General features: G+C 37.1%; 1 protein-coding gene and 1 long non-coding RNA gene across 2 annotated transcripts; one reads left to right on the top strand and one right to left on the bottom strand.

The window, feature by feature from the left end:
• The first annotated feature begins 709 nt into the window (after nucleotides 1-709).
• gsap (gamma-secretase activating protein) lies at nucleotides 710-19,064 on the top strand. The gene is made up of 32 exons (XM_077710088.1): nucleotides 710-1,002; nucleotides 1,709-1,779; nucleotides 2,348-2,404; nucleotides 3,203-3,272; nucleotides 3,362-3,409; nucleotides 3,479-3,567; nucleotides 3,640-3,709; nucleotides 3,798-3,847; nucleotides 3,912-4,022; nucleotides 4,138-4,194; nucleotides 4,816-4,862; nucleotides 4,967-5,046; nucleotides 5,434-5,511; nucleotides 5,574-5,654; nucleotides 5,809-5,901; nucleotides 6,830-6,998; nucleotides 7,077-7,167; nucleotides 7,691-7,760; nucleotides 7,857-7,936; nucleotides 8,011-8,091; nucleotides 8,215-8,337; nucleotides 8,402-8,454; nucleotides 9,401-9,432; nucleotides 10,329-10,390; nucleotides 11,357-11,452; nucleotides 13,733-13,803; nucleotides 13,875-13,969; nucleotides 14,171-14,290; nucleotides 14,550-14,611; nucleotides 16,245-16,343; nucleotides 16,416-16,512; nucleotides 17,683-19,064. The coding sequence occupies exons 1-32, from the start codon at nucleotides 915-917 to the stop codon at nucleotides 17,802-17,804; spliced, it is 2,613 nt and encodes an 870-aa protein (XP_077566214.1). The 5' UTR covers nucleotides 710-914; the 3' UTR covers nucleotides 17,805-19,064.
• LOC144181536 (uncharacterized) lies at nucleotides 10,726-18,073 on the bottom strand. The gene is made up of 4 exons (XR_013324691.1): nucleotides 17,637-18,073; nucleotides 16,260-16,316; nucleotides 13,820-13,966; nucleotides 10,726-10,816 (listed from the first exon to the last, which is right to left on the bottom strand). It is a non-coding gene; the product is annotated as an uncharacterized LOC144181536 (long non-coding RNA).
• Nucleotides 19,065-19,916: the final 852 nt, after the last annotated feature.

The raw sequence follows: 19,916 nt of genomic DNA, 5'->3' as shown, positions 1-19,916 counted from the left end.
GGCAGTGTTGTATACATTTACAATAAATGTTCATCTGCAAGACAAATCCAATGAGAAAATGCATCAAAAACCTCACTGACATTGTGATATATTTTGCAATCTGCTTCAGCCCTTGAGGCAGAACATGGGTATAAATGTTTTTATTTTATTTATTGCTTCAATAAATTAATTCCTGATTCAGTAAACTTGGTTGACTTGTTTAAATCCTTCCACATTCATTATTTGTGGTTTTTCTTACTTACTTTTTAAACGAATATCCATTGTCTGTGTCATTGAGTGTATTCAGATGGCATATTTTGAAATACATATTTTTTTGGTCAATTACGAGGCCGAGGAGAAAATCTATTGGGTTTGTTAAAGAGTTTCCATCATTTTCGTAAAAACAGTGGAAAAAAAACAGACAAATGGTTGAACATTTTGTTGTTTTTGTTCATTGTTGTCATAAAAACTACAAAAATGGCATGATAGGTTAATAGCAATGCCTCAGCTTGTTAATATTGTGTATTTTTGCACTAAGACTATGTACTTGAATGCTCATTTTAGATAGTGGATCATAGTAAAGAAGGCCTGTGCGTGCATGCAAAACAAATGTGTGTGACACACTATTGTGAAGTTCCAGTGTGGGGGGGGGGGGGGGGGGGGGGGGGGCTGGGTAGTGGTGAGAGATTCCAGCCTGGCTAGAGTGAAACTTCCCTAGAGCAACAAAGGGTGGGAGGAGTTGCTCTATTTCCGCCATAACTGAGGACAAAGTTAATGCTCAGCTGCCCTAACTTTTGCAAGACACACAGGGGAAAAGTTACTACTCGTGGTCATGTGATGCTACAGCCGGGAAAATTGCTGAGTCTGCGAGGCAGCCGTCAAGTTCTTAGACGTGATTGTGTTCTCTTCACTACAAAAAAATTAACGGTGCTCTTATGTTAAAAGTGCATCTGAAGTTTGACCTGCGTAGAGATGTGGAGGCTGACATCCGCAGGAAAGAGGCGGCGGGGTGCCGGGTGAAAGGTGAGGTGTTGACACTTAGTTGATCAGCTGACTTTCAAGTGGTGCTCACTGAAAGAGAATGAGACAGATTTTCAGATCACACAAATCGTCTTTTGTGGACATTGAAAATGATTATTGAGTTAATTTTTTTCCAAATTGTTGGAGTAAATAAAGTGGTGTGGAAGCCAAAATAAAGTAGTATCTCTACTTGTGAAATAAATTGGTTCCAGAACTGGTTGCATAACTTGAATTTATCATCAGTAGACAGCTATGTTATGTTGAATTTGTATATGATTTTTAATATTACCACCTGAATCCTTAAAAAATGAAGCATACACATTTTGTATGAAATATATATGTAAAAATAAGATAAGAAAATACCATATGAACCCACTAAAATGAGTAAGAAATGCAAAAATATTTTCCAATGCATTGGAATTGCAAGTGGCAGCTGAGTAAACTTACGTACACACGTACGTAAACACAGGACTTAAGTACTGAAAATTATGTTACACACACTCAGAATGTTTCAAAAATACAACGTGTTAGTCTTCATTGGTTCAAAAAGAGGTTTTTGGTCAAATAGTCACACATTTGATACCACTGGTGTATGTTAAAAACGTTTTTATAGTAGTAATAGTCGCAATTCAGTACAAATATAATGAATAATACAAGACATAATTAAAAAACTAATTTGTATACTTACCCATTGACCTAATGTCTGCAGACTACTCTGGACCAGTGGACATTTTAATCCTCAACATTGAGCGAGATGGAGGCATCCTTTACTCCTGGAAGGTTATTCATATTTATATTGTTTGTATAACTTCTTTTCTGCAATTTCTGTTATTTACAAAGTCATGTTTATCCTTCATTGGGATTCCAATTCTATGTCACTATTTTTCTTGAGCTATTCAACATAGAGAGAATGATGAGGAGTTCCATTTTTTATTTTATTTTTTTTGCTGTACGTGCCATCACTTCATAACATGATATTTTTCATATATCTTATCTACCAAGTTAGCGTGCTCACACATACGCAAACACGCACAAAGATATATGTGAGGGCGTTGCATCCTCAAATAGACTAAAAAATCAAACTGCATAAAACACACGTTCCCTCCTGATGATTCCACTTGATGTCCACTATTTGGGGAGTTTTGGAAAGTTCCAACCCTCAGTGGATAAAGTCATAGTTAGCAACAGCACGGCAAACATTTTTTAATGACTCATCTAGCAAACGCATTTGGGAGGTCAAAGGTTGGCCCTGCTAAGAGCTTCATTTTCATCATTTTCTTCGTTTTTAATCATTGGATGTACTGCACTTGAATGAATTAAGTGTGGCGCTAATCTGGTGTCCTTGTAGGGCTCAACTGGGACCACCAGAGTTGGGAAATATGACCCCAGCACTAAGCAGAATAAAGTGAGTTTCAGTTGTGGTTGAGTCATTTTACTTCCCAAAAATCAATGTGCAAAAAATGTTTGCGATAATGCAATGGCACCATCAATGGGTTGTCATCAAAGTCATCAAAAAACTTTGAAATACCTGGAAATTAGTAGAAAGCCACCAATAAACAGGAAAATGCTCCTAAATAAATAGGAAATGTAGCCTGAAATGACAAGAAAGTCAGGCAAAATTAACTCACTGCCTGCCATTGGCGGCCTGTAAGTTCATTTATTTTTTGGTCTAGGTCACATGTGTCAAAGTGGTGGCCCGGGAGCCAAATCTGGCCCGCCGCATCATTTTGTGTGGCCCGTAAAAGTAAATCATGAGCGTTGACTTTCTGCTTTAGGATCAAATTAAAATGAAGAGCATAGATGTATATTAAATTTCCTGATTTTCCCCCTTTTAAATCAATAATTGTCAGTTTTTAGTTCAGAAATCAGTGTGTAAAATCTAAAAATATATTTTTAAAAAGTTAAAGTAAACATTGTTTTAGATCTATAAAAAAATGAATATTCAGGGATTTTAATCCAGTTCTTTTAATCCATCTATAAAAAAAAAAATCTAAATATTATATATAAAATGTTCCGGCCCACGTGAAATCAAGTTGACGTTAAAGCAGCCTGCGAACCAACCCGAGTCTGACATCCCTTACTTTGAATCCATTTTGACTGGAATAGACTGGTAGCGATCATTCACTGCCCATCAAACTGAAGTGGACGTCGACGGTAGCCGATAAATTGGATTGATTTATAACTTGTTTGACCACTCCGACAGCTCCTGTACACCTTTGACAAAGAAGTCCGTGTTAGCAGCTGCTCCCTGAACAAGGAGGAGACATTATTAGGTGAGCAAGTTCACATTTCGCTGTCAACTGATTCCAAAATAAGACTGATTTCAACCCATTTCAATCCATCACTTCTTTCTTCCCGCAAGCCGTCAGCTTAGCACAAAACAGCCACGAAGCCGAGCACCTCAAACCAAGTACAACACATTCCACTTTCCCTCCATTTGTTTGCATGCATCATCTTTTGTCCACTTATGTCTATTTAGTGTCCAACTGTCTGACACTCTTGATGGAGATCCATCCAATCCACAACACCAAGGTCTTAAAGGCGGTGGACTGTCGGGTCAAAGTGCAGGTAACGTACGTGAAAAACATGGCCGACTAAACCCACTGGAAACTGCAGTCTTTTAACATTTGGCGTTGTCAGTTCCTCCATCCACAAAGTTCGCACGGATCCGTTTCCGAAAGCCACTTACTGCTCCTGACCGAAGACGGATGTGAGTTCCGTCATTTTTAATAGCGCCATTCAGAGAGTACGCACACTTTTTATTAAGCGCACACTTGTTATTGTGCGCACACTTTCAGATGCAGATCAGTACCATGTCCAGCTAACCCGACAAGAAGGTCACAAAGTGGTAAATACGGATTCCTTTTCCCATAATACAACAGTCTTTTCAATTTGTTTCACTGTAACGACAGGTGCTGGCCAATCCCGAGCGTTTGTCCAAGACGGCTGAACGAGTGGTGGAGGATTTCTGCTGGGTTCAATGGGATGTACACACGCAAAGGCTTTACTATCTAACTCACACGGTATTGAGCTTTTCCTTAAATAAATAGAAAAATACACAATGCTTAAATCGCCTGTGTGGACGGAGAATGTGGTCAAAAATCTTTTAAATTTTATTATTATTTATTTTTTACGCAGGGCAAGTTTGTGCTCAGGTGTTTGCAGTTCTACGATAACCGCAACTGTGAAATAATGGTAAAAACACCCCACCTTGCATTTCGTAGATTTGAAGTTGATTTGTTTTGTTGGAATAAAATCAACTATCGAGCATAACTATTTCATATCTTTGCAATTGTATAAATCGGTGGTGTCAAATGTGTGGACTGCGGGCTGGAACAGGGCCAAACCGTTTGTAGCTCATTGCAAAACCTAAAAAAAACCCCACTAATTCAGTTTTCTCCATTTCCTTATCCGCAATCTTATTCATGCATTCGTCAAAATGGCGCCTTAAATGGCAGCCAATGAGTTAATAGAAAACCTTAAAATGCCCTAAAACCAACCTGGAAATGCCCAACAATTGGCAGAAACCAACAAACGAACAAAAAGCATCTAGAAAATTCCTTTCAAATCAATAGAAAATGATCCTAAATTCATGGAAAGTGACCTGGAAGTATTCTAAAATGCAAGTGAGAAAAAATATGACTCAAGATGAACTGCTATTGACAATAATAGATGTCTAAATCACTTCATATGGCTATGGATGTTTGTCTTTCAGTGCCATTGAATGCGTCATTTGTTGTTTTTGCGGATAATAATTGGGTATATTTACCCAATGGATTTTTCTCACAAGCTTTTTGTACTCTTGCCGTCCCACAGCTGGAGCTTCCATTAGCACTGCCTACCAATTCTTTCAACACAGTCAAGTAAGGCGACACCAACAACCCTAACTACACACACTGCCAGTATATGTCTCCAAAATGGCGGCCAGTATATGTTTACCTTGAAAAAATGTGGATGCTTTTAACAGGTTGGCGAATCTGGGTTTTGACCACCATTATGTGGAGGAGCCAGAGCGTGTCAAGATTAAAGTGTTCACCAACAGATTAGGTCAAAACTCTTTACGACACAGTCATGAAAACACATAAATAACTAACCCTCAGCACTTTGTCTTGTTTTTTGTTTTTTTCCTCTTTTGGAAAACAAGAACGTAAGTCCTTCAACCTTCCACACATGTGAAATAATGATTGGATTTCCCCTTCTTTGATTAAAAAACGTAATGAATCTGCATTTTGGCACTCCTATGCTGATTGATGCATATTCGATTGCATGCTTTGAATAGCTCAGAGGCACAAGCCATTTTTCTTATACCCCGGCCTTATCATTAGGTACACTAATGCACAACTAAGGAGATCCTAGCCAGATGTAAAAGTCAGATCTTTTGAATTATTAACGTGACGATTCATTGGACATTTTTCTCTTCTATTTCAACTCAAGGAAGCATGTGCGTGTGCTACAGTCGGCCAACCTACAACCAACCGGATCTGGTCTATACTCTGGTTTTAGTTCACAAAGGTATGACATGCCGTCCTGCCGCCATCACCACCGCCGCATCACCTCATTTTCCCTTCTGTCAGACTGCAGCAAGACTTTCCGGGTCACCTTGGAGCATCCGACACGGGACGGCGAGCAATTCCATCCCCTCTTCATCCCTCTAGGTCACTCGCACACAAATTCCCAGAGTGGTGCTGTTTTAAAAAGCATCTCCGGGCAAAACACAATGGCGATCGTATGGCCTGATTCGGCCCAATTAATGTCAGGCGAGTTGACAAGCCGAGCCGTTCGTTTTTTTTTTCTTTTTTCTGTATATAGGTTACTACGTGCTGGTGTATCTGCATGGCCGATTCCTGCACTGCATCAACACTAGGCAGCAGGAGATGCTCTGCCACTCCCTTTTCCTGTCGGGTAAGATGAAGTGTGCTGCACTCTTTTTCTCATTAAGTGTCATCCCACTGAGAGACGTTGCTATTTTTTTACACAAAGACTTAGAACTGTGTAAGTCAGGGAAGTTAAACTTATAGTTTGGTTGCCAGGTAGTAGAAAATGGATTGGGTGTTTATTGGCAAGAATGGCATGGATTGGATTCCTTTTGCCAACTAGATCTCATCTGTCAATGGCACTGAAAATGAGCATCCTCACCTGGTTTAAGGGAATTGTTGTCAGTGGGTCCATTTTGCATCACTTTTTTGGTCGTTTTAGGGTACTTGCAGGTCATTGCTTGTAAATTATCGATCATTTTCTTTACAACGTCAGGCAAAAGACCCTGCCGCCCAAATCGGACCCCAAATTTGATACCACTAGTGTATGTTAAAAAGATAAAATAAAGTGGTATCTCTAATTGTAAAATAAATTGGTTCCAGAACTGGTTGTGTAACTTGAATTTATCATTAGTAGAGAGCTACGTTATGTTGAATTTGCATCTTGATTTTTAATATTACCACCTGAATCCTTAAAAAAGATAAGTATACAAATGTTGTATAAAATATATATATATATAGCAAAAAAAGCTAAAAAAAAGAACTTATGAACCCACTAAAATGAGTAAGAAATGCAAAGATATATTCCAATGCTTTGGAATTTCAAGTGGCAGCTGAGTAAACATACGTACACACGCACGTAAACACAGAACTAAAGTACGGAAATTATGTGATACACACTCAGAATGATTCAAGAAACAACGTGTTAGTTTTCATGGGCGACTGCTTAGGGCGCAATCTATCAGGCCACCAATTCATCTAGAGAGCTCCTTATCCTCACAAGGGTTATGTAATGTGTATATTATCACGGTAATAGGAAAAAAATCATCCTAAATATGTTCACGTCTGTCATTCAGGTGATGAGGCGGAGTTGGGCTTACCGTCAAATTCCGCAAGGTTCTCGGTGCTGCACGCAGAGGCAGAATCCAGCACGGCCATCTTGGATCTGACCAGCGGGACCATCCAAGGAGTCCAATTCAACACACGCCACCTTCTTCAGATTCTACGATCGGAGTTGCCTGATGGGTAAGCGCCACCTAATGGAAGGGGAGGAGAGGTTTTTGTTCGTTACTAATTTTTATTGATTTTATTCGCCATGGCAAGAAGACTGAAGAATGTCAGTGACGCCCAACGCCTGGCCGCCCTTCACTGTCTGCTTCTTTCTAGTGAAAACGACCCAAATGTGGAGCCGGAGGTATGAGAGTCTAAGTCAGGGGTGTCAAACTCCGTTTTGGTCTGCGGGCCGAATACAGCTTAATTTGAGATCAAGCGGGGCGGACCAGTAAACTCATTGCAAAATGACATAGAACTAACAATAAGCCCACTTTTTTCCTTTGTATTAGTCACTAATACTAATAATTAGTGCAAAGAATGCGTAAATTATCAAAATGTTTATTAACAGAATTTTCCTTTTACATTATGAACAATATATTATGAACAAGAGAATAACATAAGAACATAAATAAATGTCAATTCATGTTGTCTGCACGTACTAAAACACTTCGTCCCCTAGCGGATAATACAAGATCTACATATTTTAAAGAAAATTGATATTTTTTTTTATACCATGCAGCTTTCTTCCCCGGGCCGTACCAAACCATCAGACAGGCCGGATCCGGCCCGCGGGCCGTATGTTTGACACCCCTGGTCTAAGTGCTACGTTGAGGCCTTTACACGTAAACAAACCTGCAAGTTAACATGACTTTATATCCCTGCAGATTATCGAGTGGCTGTGTGGCAACGTCAAAGCTCTGGAGTCTTTCAACCAGATACAAGAGTTTATTCTAGGTCAGTGTAAAGAGAAACAAAAATACATACTGTCATTTTTTTTGAAGGGGGATTTGAAGGCCGCCGTTTGTTTTTGTTATTGTTTTTCCTCCACAGCATCTTTGTACAAAATGAGCTACCAGAAATGCCTTAGCCTGGATAAATTACTCCCTTGTTCATCAGTGTTTGACATGAAGGTAACCTCCACATATAGTTTAGGATTAAAGTTTATATATAAATATAGTTTAATAAATAACGTAATGCCTTCCAGGAGTTACCAATGTGCCTGATGGAGATCCCCGGTGTGTTTTCTACCACTCAGTTGCACACTGAGTATGTCTTTAAAGGGAAGGTAATGGATGAAATTGGAATTTTTTTTTTTTACTGGAATGCGTGACAATGAACAATTTTGATTTCGGACTTGAGTCACGCACAGTTGTGCACTCTGCTGGTTTTTCCTGGCTGGTGCGTGCAGGCTCGGAGTCTTCGGGGGTTTTGGTGCGAGTTGCAGTGGAACGCGGAAAGGGCGACTTACTTCGATGTGGATCCCGACCCCAGATATAAAACCTCCCACGTGGAAGCCCACCGGCGGCAAATTGTAATGGTCAAAAAGCCAAATGTGGTGTCAATGTCTGTGCATTCACGTCTATTTCTGTTGTCAGATGTCAGCGACAGCCGCCGGCCATGTGACTCATTTGTTGGAGAACGCCAAAAAGTAGGAGACCTTTTATTGTATAGATTGTTTTCCGATCAATCGTTCCGCATCTTATCGTGATTTCCAACTGAGTAACACACAAGAGATAGTACAGATCAAATGTTATTAAACCTGGCCAAGGTCACTTCCAGCTTCCCGCATTTCATCCCGTCTTTGAACACAGAGGCCGATTGATTTTCAATATCAATCAAAGGCCAAAAAAAAAAACCTGCTTGGTTGGTATATTAAATGTGGGCGGGGGGGTATAGGGGGTATATTAAATGGGGGGCATATTAAATAGGGGTATATTTAATATTCCCCCCATTTAATATACCCCCATTTTATATATATTAAATGGGGGGTATAGGGGTATATTAAATGGGGGATATATTTAACATGCCCCCCCCCCCCTTTTCATGTACCCCCCATTTTATATATATTAAATGGGGGGGATTTGTTAAAAGAGGGTGTATATTAAATGGGGGGTATATTAAATGGGGGATATATATAATATGCCCCCATTTAATATACCCCCCCATTATATATATATTAAATGGGGGGATATATTGAAGGGAGTGTATATTAAATGAGGGGTATATTAAATGAGGGGGATATATTAAAGGGAGTGAATATTAAATGGAGGGTATATCAAATGAGGGGGTATATTAAATAGGGGTATATGCCCCCAATTTAATACATATTTAATGGGGGATATATTAAAGGGGGTGTATATTAAATGGGGGGGGGTATATTATACTCTTTAAAATCTTTCAACCAATCTTTGTCGGAACTTTAAGGATGACTTCCAGAAAAGATCAAATTCAAATGAAGCGGCTAAAGTACTTTTTTTTTTTTTTAAAGCTTATCATTCTATTTGCTAATGATTGCCTCACGTTATTGATTTTGAAGGACATTCAATGCAAGATGTTGCCTAAGATGTTCACATTTAATCTTTTCTGTTTTCTAGGGTTCTCGCCTTAGTGGACACTTGGCATTTGGGTAAGGAAACCTGAACAAAGTCGTACCTTCTGTACAGATGTTAAGCATCAAGCCAAAATGTAAAATTTACTCACATATTTGATTTATGTTACGTCAAATACTCCATAAGGTCCGGTAGAAAAACAGATGAGAAATACAGTGGGATAAATCCAATATTTTAAGATATTTTAAGATAAATTTTGCACTCATTCTTGTTCTCAGTGTCAAATTTTCCAGTTTTCTTATGATTTAACTTATCCAGGTGACTTCAAAACAGGTCTGTGTATTTGATAACATCTGATCGACTCTGTCAAATATTCATAATTCAGAACCTCAAGGCTTTTTTTTCACCCATTTAATCTCTAAAATATCAAGAATGAAGTAAAAAGTGCCAAAAAAAAGTACTATTCAAACCTAAAGTGATGCACTTTAAACATTTAAACACTGGAAGCTAGCAAATATTTGGATTTTTGCCCAAAGCGAAAGCAAGTGGAAATGCATTTTTTACAGCAAATGCTTCTTTGGAATAAGAATGATTATACCTGAACCTTTTTCTAATGATACGTAGGCCTAGAAAGCAAGCGCTCACATACGCGTGGTTACATGCGACACATCAAAAAGGCGGCGCGCGTGTGCGATTAAATAAAGATTACATACGAAGACTGAAATTATTCATCTGCTCACAGCGGGGTGCGCTGTCTCATAACGCCCCCTTAAGCTGTGTGATGTTTTTTTTTTTTCAAAGGAAAACACATCCAAAAAGAATCCATTAATGTCTTAAACTACCCACAATCCCTTTCCCGGTTTCTAACATTTCCTTTTTTTCTACTCCGATTAATGACGAGGGCACCCAGGCTTGATTGTTTTTTGTTGTTGTTTTTTTTTTTGTCGTTAAACGGTTCCCCCGTGTCTTCCAGACAGGAATTCGGTGCCCCTTTTTCAAGAGGAAGACCACCACCAGGGACTCTTCATCGGATTGGTGAGTGAATAAATGATCGTGCTTGAGTGGCAATAAAATGTAATTCTATTAAACTCTATTGATGGGTTAAAAGGTCATGTAAAGGTCAAATTCAAATTGGTAACAATACTTAAAAATGTCAAATAATATATGAAAAAAGGGGGTATATGTATTAAGGTTTTAAAATTGAGGATTAGAGTAAATTGGTCTGCATTTGTGTGGCTTGTAATGAAGTATTTTTGTATTCTTGGTAGTTTAAATCAGTCACAATGGTGTATAGTGCATTGAGAGGTCTGGGAAATATGTATATTAATATCATTGTGGCATTGGTAGTTGCTAAGATGGAAACGTGACTGACCTTTATAGTTGTCGTGGTGGGTTAGAAGACAGGGTGGATGGATACTGGATTTTGGCTCATGATGACAACTGGTTGAGGTTGAAATCCGTCTAAAACAAAAACAGAAGTTTTTACCAAAAACTCTGGGATTTACTGCATTGATAAAAAAAATGACCTTATAGAATCTTTAAATCTTGGTTGACTTTTGGGATTTTACATCTAAAACTGTTAAAATGCTAAGGCTTTTTCTTAAAAAACACAAAAAAAAAACATTAGGCCCATGCTTAAGGTTCCATGTCAATCAAAGCAGGGCCAAAGATCCAAAGTATGAAAAGGCAATTTGTGAGTCTTCTCAAAAGGCCATATTTTAAGTTTTTCCCTTTTTCTTTTTTAGAAGAGTTTAACAAATTTATCCTACAGCTTTCCCTGCACTCAATAAGAACAGACAGATTAAAAAAAAGGGTAGATAACTTCAGTTTAAGAGTTCAAACCAGAAGTCTATTCTTAGAATGACCCGGTCGTCCGGTCGCTTGCTTAAATCTCATTCTGTCATTTGTGCTTTCATCTACACAAGACCAAAATGTGTGTGTGTGTGTGTGTGTGTGTGTGTGTGTGTGGGTGTGGATGTGTGTGTGGATATGTTTTTTAAGACAGTTGAGAAGCTGCGAGAACATCTAAATCTACACCTGCCTCGCCTAAGCAAGAAGAAGATAGACTCCCTCGTCATCAACTATGTTGCCAAACAGGTCGGTACAAACCATTGGTTGCTGTCAAATTCTTTTGAACTGGAATATCTGGCATGGATGAACCGCCAGCCAAACTTATTCAAAATGGATTGGATGTCTAATGGCGTCAATCACAGCCAATGGATTAAATTCATCAAATAGCTTAAAGTCTATTTAACACTAGAAAGCTTGTATTTGTTTTCTTTGTTTCAGTGTTGTAAGCAGTAGCGTATTCTCTGGACTATAAGTCGCACTTGAGTAGAAGTCACATTTGCAGGCCATTTTTTTTGTTTTATAAGAAACCAAGAACAAACATATGTCAAAGTAATAATAATAAATTGGAGAACAATAAGATATATAGCCATCTGTTAACATAAATATATTTCTTATTATCATTATAACCTTAAAAAACCAATAAAACAGGCTTTCTTTGGTTAAAGAGAAAAAAAACAGACAAACTATGAAGAAAAATGCAAGTTATGGTCCGTAAAATACGTAAATTTTAGAACTCTGTGTTTCTCCCTCAATGAGTTCAAGTAGTATTTTATGCAAGAGGAGAGAGAATATTACCATATTTTCATTTCTGAAAGAATGTCAAATTGTCCGACTGTTTAGTATTCCTGTGAGCTAAATCCATAGAAGACTGGGCGGCATTTATTAAAAACAAGAGGACTGCAAATAGCATTGAGCCGCATGTATACCCTCTGCTACGCTAGAAAAACCTGACAGTATGTCCTCCCATATATCAAGAAAAAAATGGAAATGAACCAAGTATTTTTTGCCTTGATCTTGCAGACGAACAAACAGTGTTGAAAACTGAAAAAAAAAACAATAGATGACAGATTTTAAAAAGCCAAGCAGTTGTGCAGTGATCGATTGCGACTAGCGCGCTACATTATTATCCTACTTATTTATTGGCTGTCTCCCGTTGCCATAGACAACGGCGATACATTACTTTTTTATTATGCAGTGCAAAGAGCAAGCAAGGAGTCGCTGAATACATATTGAACGGTCTGTTTTGAAATAAGATGGGGAGGTTTTAATTATGCAAAAAGTCTTGTAGATGATAAATGGTATTGCTGCGGATGCTTTTAGTTCTTAAAGGCGTTTCTGTTTTAACCTTTACTAAAAGATTTGGACAACTACAGCTCCTCAAACAGACTAAACGGATTTGAGAGGAAACCAGATGCATCAATATTTTGGGGAGATGTTGTTTTTTCTTTCTTTTTTTTGAATAACCAAGACCAATTCCCCAAAAACATCATTTGGGAGTCTTAGCTAACATTGGTGTGCGAACGGCAAGGACAACATTGGCACACATGGTGCATTCCAAAGCGTATTGACATAACTACCTTGGGAACTGCAAGTAAGATGGGCTAAAAACTATTTACTTTTTTTTAGGCTAGAACAAGGGTGTCAGACTCGGGTTGGTTCGCGGGATGCATTAACGTCAACTCGATTTTATGTGGGCCATTTTAGATAGAATATTTAGATTTTTTTCTATATAAATGGATTAAAATAACTGGATTAAAAGCGCTGAATATTCAGTTTTTTTATAGATCTAAAACAATGTTTATTTTAGCTTTTTATATATATTTTTAGATTTTACAAAATGATATTTAAACTAAAAACAGAAAAATATAATAAAATAATATAAATATATATTTTTAGATTTTAAAAGATGATTTTTGAACTAAAAACACAGAAAAATGGATTAAAAAAATGTCAATTATTGATTTAAAAAGGGGAAAAATCAGGAAATTGAATATACATTTATACTCTTCATTTTAATTTGATCCTAAAACAAAAAGTCAGCACTCATGATTTACTTTCCCGGGCCACACAAAATAATGCGGTGGACCAGATTTGGCCCCCGGGCCGCCACTTTGATACATGTGATCTAGAATGAGCCCCTTTTTGTTCTCAGTAGAAACGAGGCTAACTTTTCCAAAGAAAAAAAGATTGTTAAATAACTTAAGCAAGATTGAAATCCCCTCATTTTTGCTGCCGCTTGAAATTTTCCAGTGGACGCTTGCTAAACTTGTCTTATCATGATGACATATTCACATAACTTGGGAATCAATGTTGGAATCATTTGCATATTGTACAGCCAAGAAAGCCTATTCCTCCACTATGTTTACCCGCCAATGCGGCTGGGAGGAAATGAAACAAGGAAGTGTGGCTTCCAATGAAAAAAAAGGAAGTAAGGCTGAGAAAAAAATAGCAGTGAACTGCCCAAAAATAATGTAAATGAGCCTCTTTCCCAAACGACTAACTACCTATGTGTGTGTTTATGTTTAGTTGGAGCTGATCGGACACATGTTGGAGTCAGCATGGCAGAAACACAAGCTTGGCCCTCAAGTTTTATGCCTGTGAGCATCAACGCACCTTTTTAGGAGGAGTCACATGATGTACGACCTCACGCCATTCCATCTGGTTTCAGAAAACAGCAAGCCGGTCCAGGCGAGTGGGCCGTGTTGAACTTCATGCTTCGGATTCTGGAAGCCACCAGTGGTCTGTGTATGCCCCTCCCACCTGGTAAGGCCAATAGAATAAGAAATGATTCAGATGATGATGCAGTCTTTGCCTAGATCCAACATGGCAGCTTGAAATACTGCATTTTAGCCATTTTGCTTCGATAAAGTGGATTCAAAATGTGTTTTTTGAGGGCCTTCTACTGTATTTGTTCAATATACGATTAGGATCCGTTTTCAAATCTGAAATGTTTCTTTTGTTCAGGTTATGGCACGTTGCTAACGACGATGGCTTTGCGCTGCCTCCCGCGTCACACTTTCCTACAGTACGTCGATCACGGCTTCCTGAGGTTGACGGACACTTTCGTGTCTCGAGTCATGACAGGTGCGAACGCGTACAAAAAGCTTGAATTTCACTTTTTTCACTATTTTCTGAATTGGCGCGGGCCGAGAAAAACCGAGTGGTGGGCCCTTGTCGGCCCGAGGACCGCGATTTGGACACCAATTTCGTCTCGGTTCATTAAAAGTGAACTGCACTTGAAAAAAAAATGTAACGTGACGGATTTGGATTGTTGTTGGATGTGGAAAATAGAATGAATGATGATAAACAAATGTGAAGTGTGTTTCTTTTGGATTTTCCACAGAACTGGACAATGAGGCAGCCAATGAGAAACTCAAGTTCAGTGTATTAAAGAGACTTCCTGAGGTACATATTTGTATTTACACTTATAAACATTGCACAATTGTATCTACAGGGAATGAGAAAGTTGCCCGAAAACGACGTATGCAGTTATTTTAAGTCTGAAAGTAACGATTACGTGCACTGGAAGGTATTTTCCATCCAAGTTTTTGGAGTGGTCCACCCCTCCGTGTGTGTGTGTGTGTGTGTTGTGTAACATCCACGTGCCAAGTGTGTGAGTACAGTTGGTTAAAAAAAATGTCTGTGTACTTGGGATGTCCTCGATCAAAAATAGCATCGGAATTTATTTTCAGAAAATTGGAATTGGGTAAAAAAAAATGTAGATTTTGTTTTTTGTTTTTTGGATTTTGGTATTGATTTACTTTTGGTTTACTTTTTTTTTTTTAGGTATTAACCCATATGCGTTAATGGCACTGAAATAGAATCTTTTGCTATGGCAGTTAATGAGTGATGTAACAAGATCATCCATAATTATATTGCAACAAATGTATAGATATAGTGACTATTTCGACGCTATTGAAACAAATCTTGCAGTAAAAAAAAAAAAAAGTAAATGTCCAAGAATTCAAATATTCATTCTTACATTTTCTGAACAGCTGGATTTGAACCCAGGACCCCAGAGATACAAGGCCGACACGCTAACCACTCAATCCACCGTGCCACCACAAATCCACTAAATTACGAGCTCAATTCATCGCATTGGATGACCAAGTTTATTCGTTGTATACATTTATTGATTCAAAATACGTTTTTTTTTATTTTTAAACACGTTTTTGCAACCATATTTTGCTGCTGCAAAAAGGATTTGGATATATAGTACTTTTTTCGGGAACATTTTTGAAAGAGAGAGCCATAAACAAATTCTATTTTCAAATGTTATTCCTTACAAGCCATACTCACAATTTAAAAGTAAAAAAAAAAATGAAATTTTGCAGTCATTTTATCACTTTTTAAGTACAAAAAGTCTCTGAATTCCTTTGACAACGTTGTTACGCTGTTGCTAATCAATGAATATCAATGAGTTCAATGAGTCATATGCACCCATCATAAGAGCCACATGTGGCTCCCGAGCCATAGGTTCCCTACCCCTGCCTTACTCAGTACATTTCCCGGGTATCAGATCAGAACTGGATGCTTTTGGGATGCGAGAATGGTGCAAAAGACAAGAAAAGTTTTGGCATCTCAATTGACAATTTATTATTTACTAAGCAAGCCGGCGTAGTTAAGACAAGCGCGTACGACGCAACTAATCTTTTTTATCGAGCCCGACGCGTTTCGATTTATTTTGCATGCCATTCCGGAGGGCTGCAATTTGCGGCCTCGTCAAAAAGAGAGTCGGTCACAGATACCCAGGCTTGGGCGCCGTAAATAATTCAGAGGCAAAGTTTCACAATCGGGTTTAAAATATTAATCTAGGAAAAGGGAGGAGGGGGAGTTTGGGGGTGGGGGGGGGGATTGAAATAATTAAAGATTGATTAACGAGTACTCGCACTGGGTGCGTTTAATGGAAACAGAAAGTACTTTTGCATGAAAATGACGGATAGAGAGGAGTTTCTTTTTTTTGCTTATTTTAGTATGAAATATGAGCCGGAAAGTATTGCTGGTGTATGCAAGTGTATTTTTTTTTTTTTGTGTTTAGACAAACAGATCTTACCATACGTGGGATCATCCTGTCAGATCAGCTTCCATTGCCAGAGATTACGTCAAGAATCTGATGGGGAGACACAGCAAAAACAAGGTAAACAACACTAGGAATAGCAATAATGGATTCAAAATGAACTTTTATGACCCTTGTCTTGACTTCCAACAGGCTTTGCCATTCATGGGTAGAGACAAAGCAGGCTTTAAAGCTGAATTTTTGCCTCTGACGCACTTGAGCAAAGTGCTCTCCAATATAGACGAGCAAGGTAAGTAGCAGCTTTTGTGTTTCACTTGAATCATTTGATGAATCATTTTTTTAACTAAAGGCTTGACATGTTGAATGTGAATGCATATAGGAGCTGAAAACAAAGCTCAGAGAATACTTAACGTAAACAGTTATTTATACATTAACAGACCTAATTTGATCTCTGTATTTTAGGCGCCACTGAAAAATGTCAATTTTTTCTCAAGTGCGCCATATAATCCCATGCATTTTATATATGAAACCAATGTTAAGATAGGCCATTCATTGAAAGAGGGCTTTATGATGTGGAAAATACAGAAATTATAAAATGATCATCTGGAAGACTACTTAAATCAGAATGCCATATTTTCCACGTTGCATTTTGTTTAAATAGTTTGGTTGGGATTGCGACTAATTCTGAAATGTGACTTCTACATATAGATATATGTATACATGTGTATATATGTGTATATATGTGTATATATGTGTATATGTGTGTATTTGTGTGTATTTATGTGTGTATTTATGTATTTATGTGTATATATGTGTATATATATATGTATATATGTGTATATATATATATGTATATATGTGTATATATATATATATATATATATATATATATATATATATATATATATATATATATATATATATATAGATATATATATGTATATATGTATATATATATATATATATATATATATATATATATATATATATATATATATATATATATATATATATATATATATATAGATATATATATAGATATATATATATAGATATATATATAGATATATATATAGATATGTATATAGATATATATATATATATATATATATATATATATATATATATATATATATATATATATATATATATATATATATATATATATATATATATATATATATATATATATATATATATATATATATATATATATATATATATATATATATATATATATATATATATATATATATATATATATATATATATATATATATATATATATATATATATATATATATATATATATATATATATATATATATATATAATATAATATAACAATATGATAATGGATTAGTTGCCCCAAATAAAATTGTGTTTAGTGATGCGAGTGTGGATATTTCTCACGTGAAATGGCTCTTAAAGAAGCTTCCTTGTTCTTCCTATGCTGTAGCTGTGAACCCCTTCGAGGAAGAGAAGGTGGACGCCAAATTTGTGGAGGAGACGGCTCTGAAACAGACACTCCTTCTGCTGGGCTTAGAAGGGGAAATGAAGCCCCCAAAAGGGAAAAAATAGGATGCATGGGAGCCAGGGAGACAAAGGGAGGACCAATAACGGGAGCCATCGCAAAATGGGAAGGTGGCAGCCCCTAGCTGGGAATTTTACACTGAAGTGGAAGCCTACAATACATTTTTTTCTATTTTCGACATATTTTGATGATGTTTTGCCATCATAGTGGGACGAATGGCAAGGCACCTTTTAAAAAGAGATACAAATATGACTTTAGAGCAAATACAAATGAGGAGATTATGTCAACTGTGGTGGGACACCCTTTACCAAATGACGAAATATTTTATATCAAAATGATGAAAATAAAATTCCATAAGAAATCAAGCCATGTTGTTTTTTTCCCCAGCAATTGGCATGAAAATATTTTGAAACATTTAAACTTACTCAACTATGATTTTGGACATTTGACAGCTCTGAAATGAATTCAGATTGAAAATTTAAAACAATCCAAAATGTAAAGTCCTTATTTGGTCAACATTAAAAGAAAATCTGCTCAATGACCTAATTCTCCATTGAAGCCCATATTTGACAATTTCCTGCTGTGGTCAGAACGTCACAAATTGTTTGGATACTTGGATACACTTGAGCACCTGCTTTGCATTAAACACATTTTCTTGCACAAGATAAGACGCCACGGGCCAGTAGACGAAAACAAAACATGCAATGAACCTGTTTTCAATCATATGACCAAGCGCCATCGTTCCAATTCTTTCCTGTAAGTCATCTTGAATCGACATGCCATTTAAAAATTGTGAAATTCCACACATTTTATAGCTTTGGCATTATCTTTATGCTGAGTTTTTTTAATTCTTATCCCCATTGGTCATTCTGGTGAGAAAAAAAAAACGCCTCCAGTTCGTCGGAATTTATCTCAAAGCTGAATCGCCTTCAACGGAAAGATTATTTCCGCAAATTTCCTTTTTTTAGCGAGAGAATTGAAGGCCGCACAGCGGTAGGTCTCATCCGGTCGGCCATTGTTTTGTAGCCGCCTAATGAAGCTGGAAGAAGTTGGCGCTGAATGAATCCGACGTCTCTCAGCGGCTTCCAGCAACGGATGATCACACACACCATTAGTACTGAACACAATATGGGACTGAGTTGACTTTACTGACCTGTTCTTTGACTTGCTGTTCTATTACATAATGAAGGCCAAATACCCTAAGACCAAAGTATCAAACCGCAAACCAGTCCTCAAAGGGCCGCAGTGGGTGTGGGATTTCATTACTTTTTTTCTAAGGGTCATCAGTTGATTCAAGTCAGGTGCTACTTATTTTACAAGACACCTTATTGGTTCAGCTGGCAGGACTGGATCAGCTGGAACAAAGACCAGGACCCACTGCGGCGCTCTGTGAAACCGGTTCGACACCCTTTCTTGCGCTTAAGTTGTTTTAATTTTTTTTCAATAAAAGTTTTTATGATTTTTTTTTTGGACTAACCATCATTCAGTGGGAGACCGTTTTGAATGTGTTGACTTCAAATGTCCAATTCATTTTGACTGGTAGGTTGAAGGGTCGGCAACAGTACTAAATTATTGGATGTTATCGCCAATAATGGCAGGGATCTGATTACTTTATTCAATATTTTAAAAATAAAATAAAAACTACTGCTACTCTAACAGAAGTACAGTCATGTTTTGAGATGCGACCTTAAATCGACTGAGCTTGTATCTCAAATCCATTTTCCCCCCAAAAAGAACTAATTTATATATGTATTCATGTATTTATTTATGTATTAACTTACTTATTACCTATCTATTCTATTACCTCACCCTCTTACTACTGTGACAATGAAATTTCCCAAATACAGGATGAATAAAGTTATCCAATCCAATCTAATTACAAATTAAAAATCGCTCAAAACTTTCCTCGTATCTCAAATTTCTCAAATGTTGGGACACTCAAATGTCTAGATATGACTGTAAAGCCATTTTAGTCGAGTATATCTATTTTTTCCCTTCACTATTATAACATAATATTGAAAGTGTTCTTATTTTTTCTGGAGCTTCTGTTTTTCTTTCCCTCTTCCATTGTGTAATCATCTCGGTATTTACATTTCTCCTTTCAAGGGTTGAAGCTCTCCATTTAAATCTGCTCCAATGTACTCATAGACTGCAAAAAT

Source organism: Stigmatopora nigra, chromosome 23 (genome assembly GCF_051989575.1).
Source record: "Stigmatopora nigra isolate UIUO_SnigA chromosome 23, RoL_Snig_1.1, whole genome shotgun sequence".
NCBI classification, from domain to species: domain Eukaryota; kingdom Metazoa; phylum Chordata; class Actinopteri; order Syngnathiformes; family Syngnathidae; genus Stigmatopora; species Stigmatopora nigra.
The sequence above is the reverse complement of the archived record's forward strand: the minus strand, read 5'-3'. Positions and strand labels throughout refer to the sequence as shown.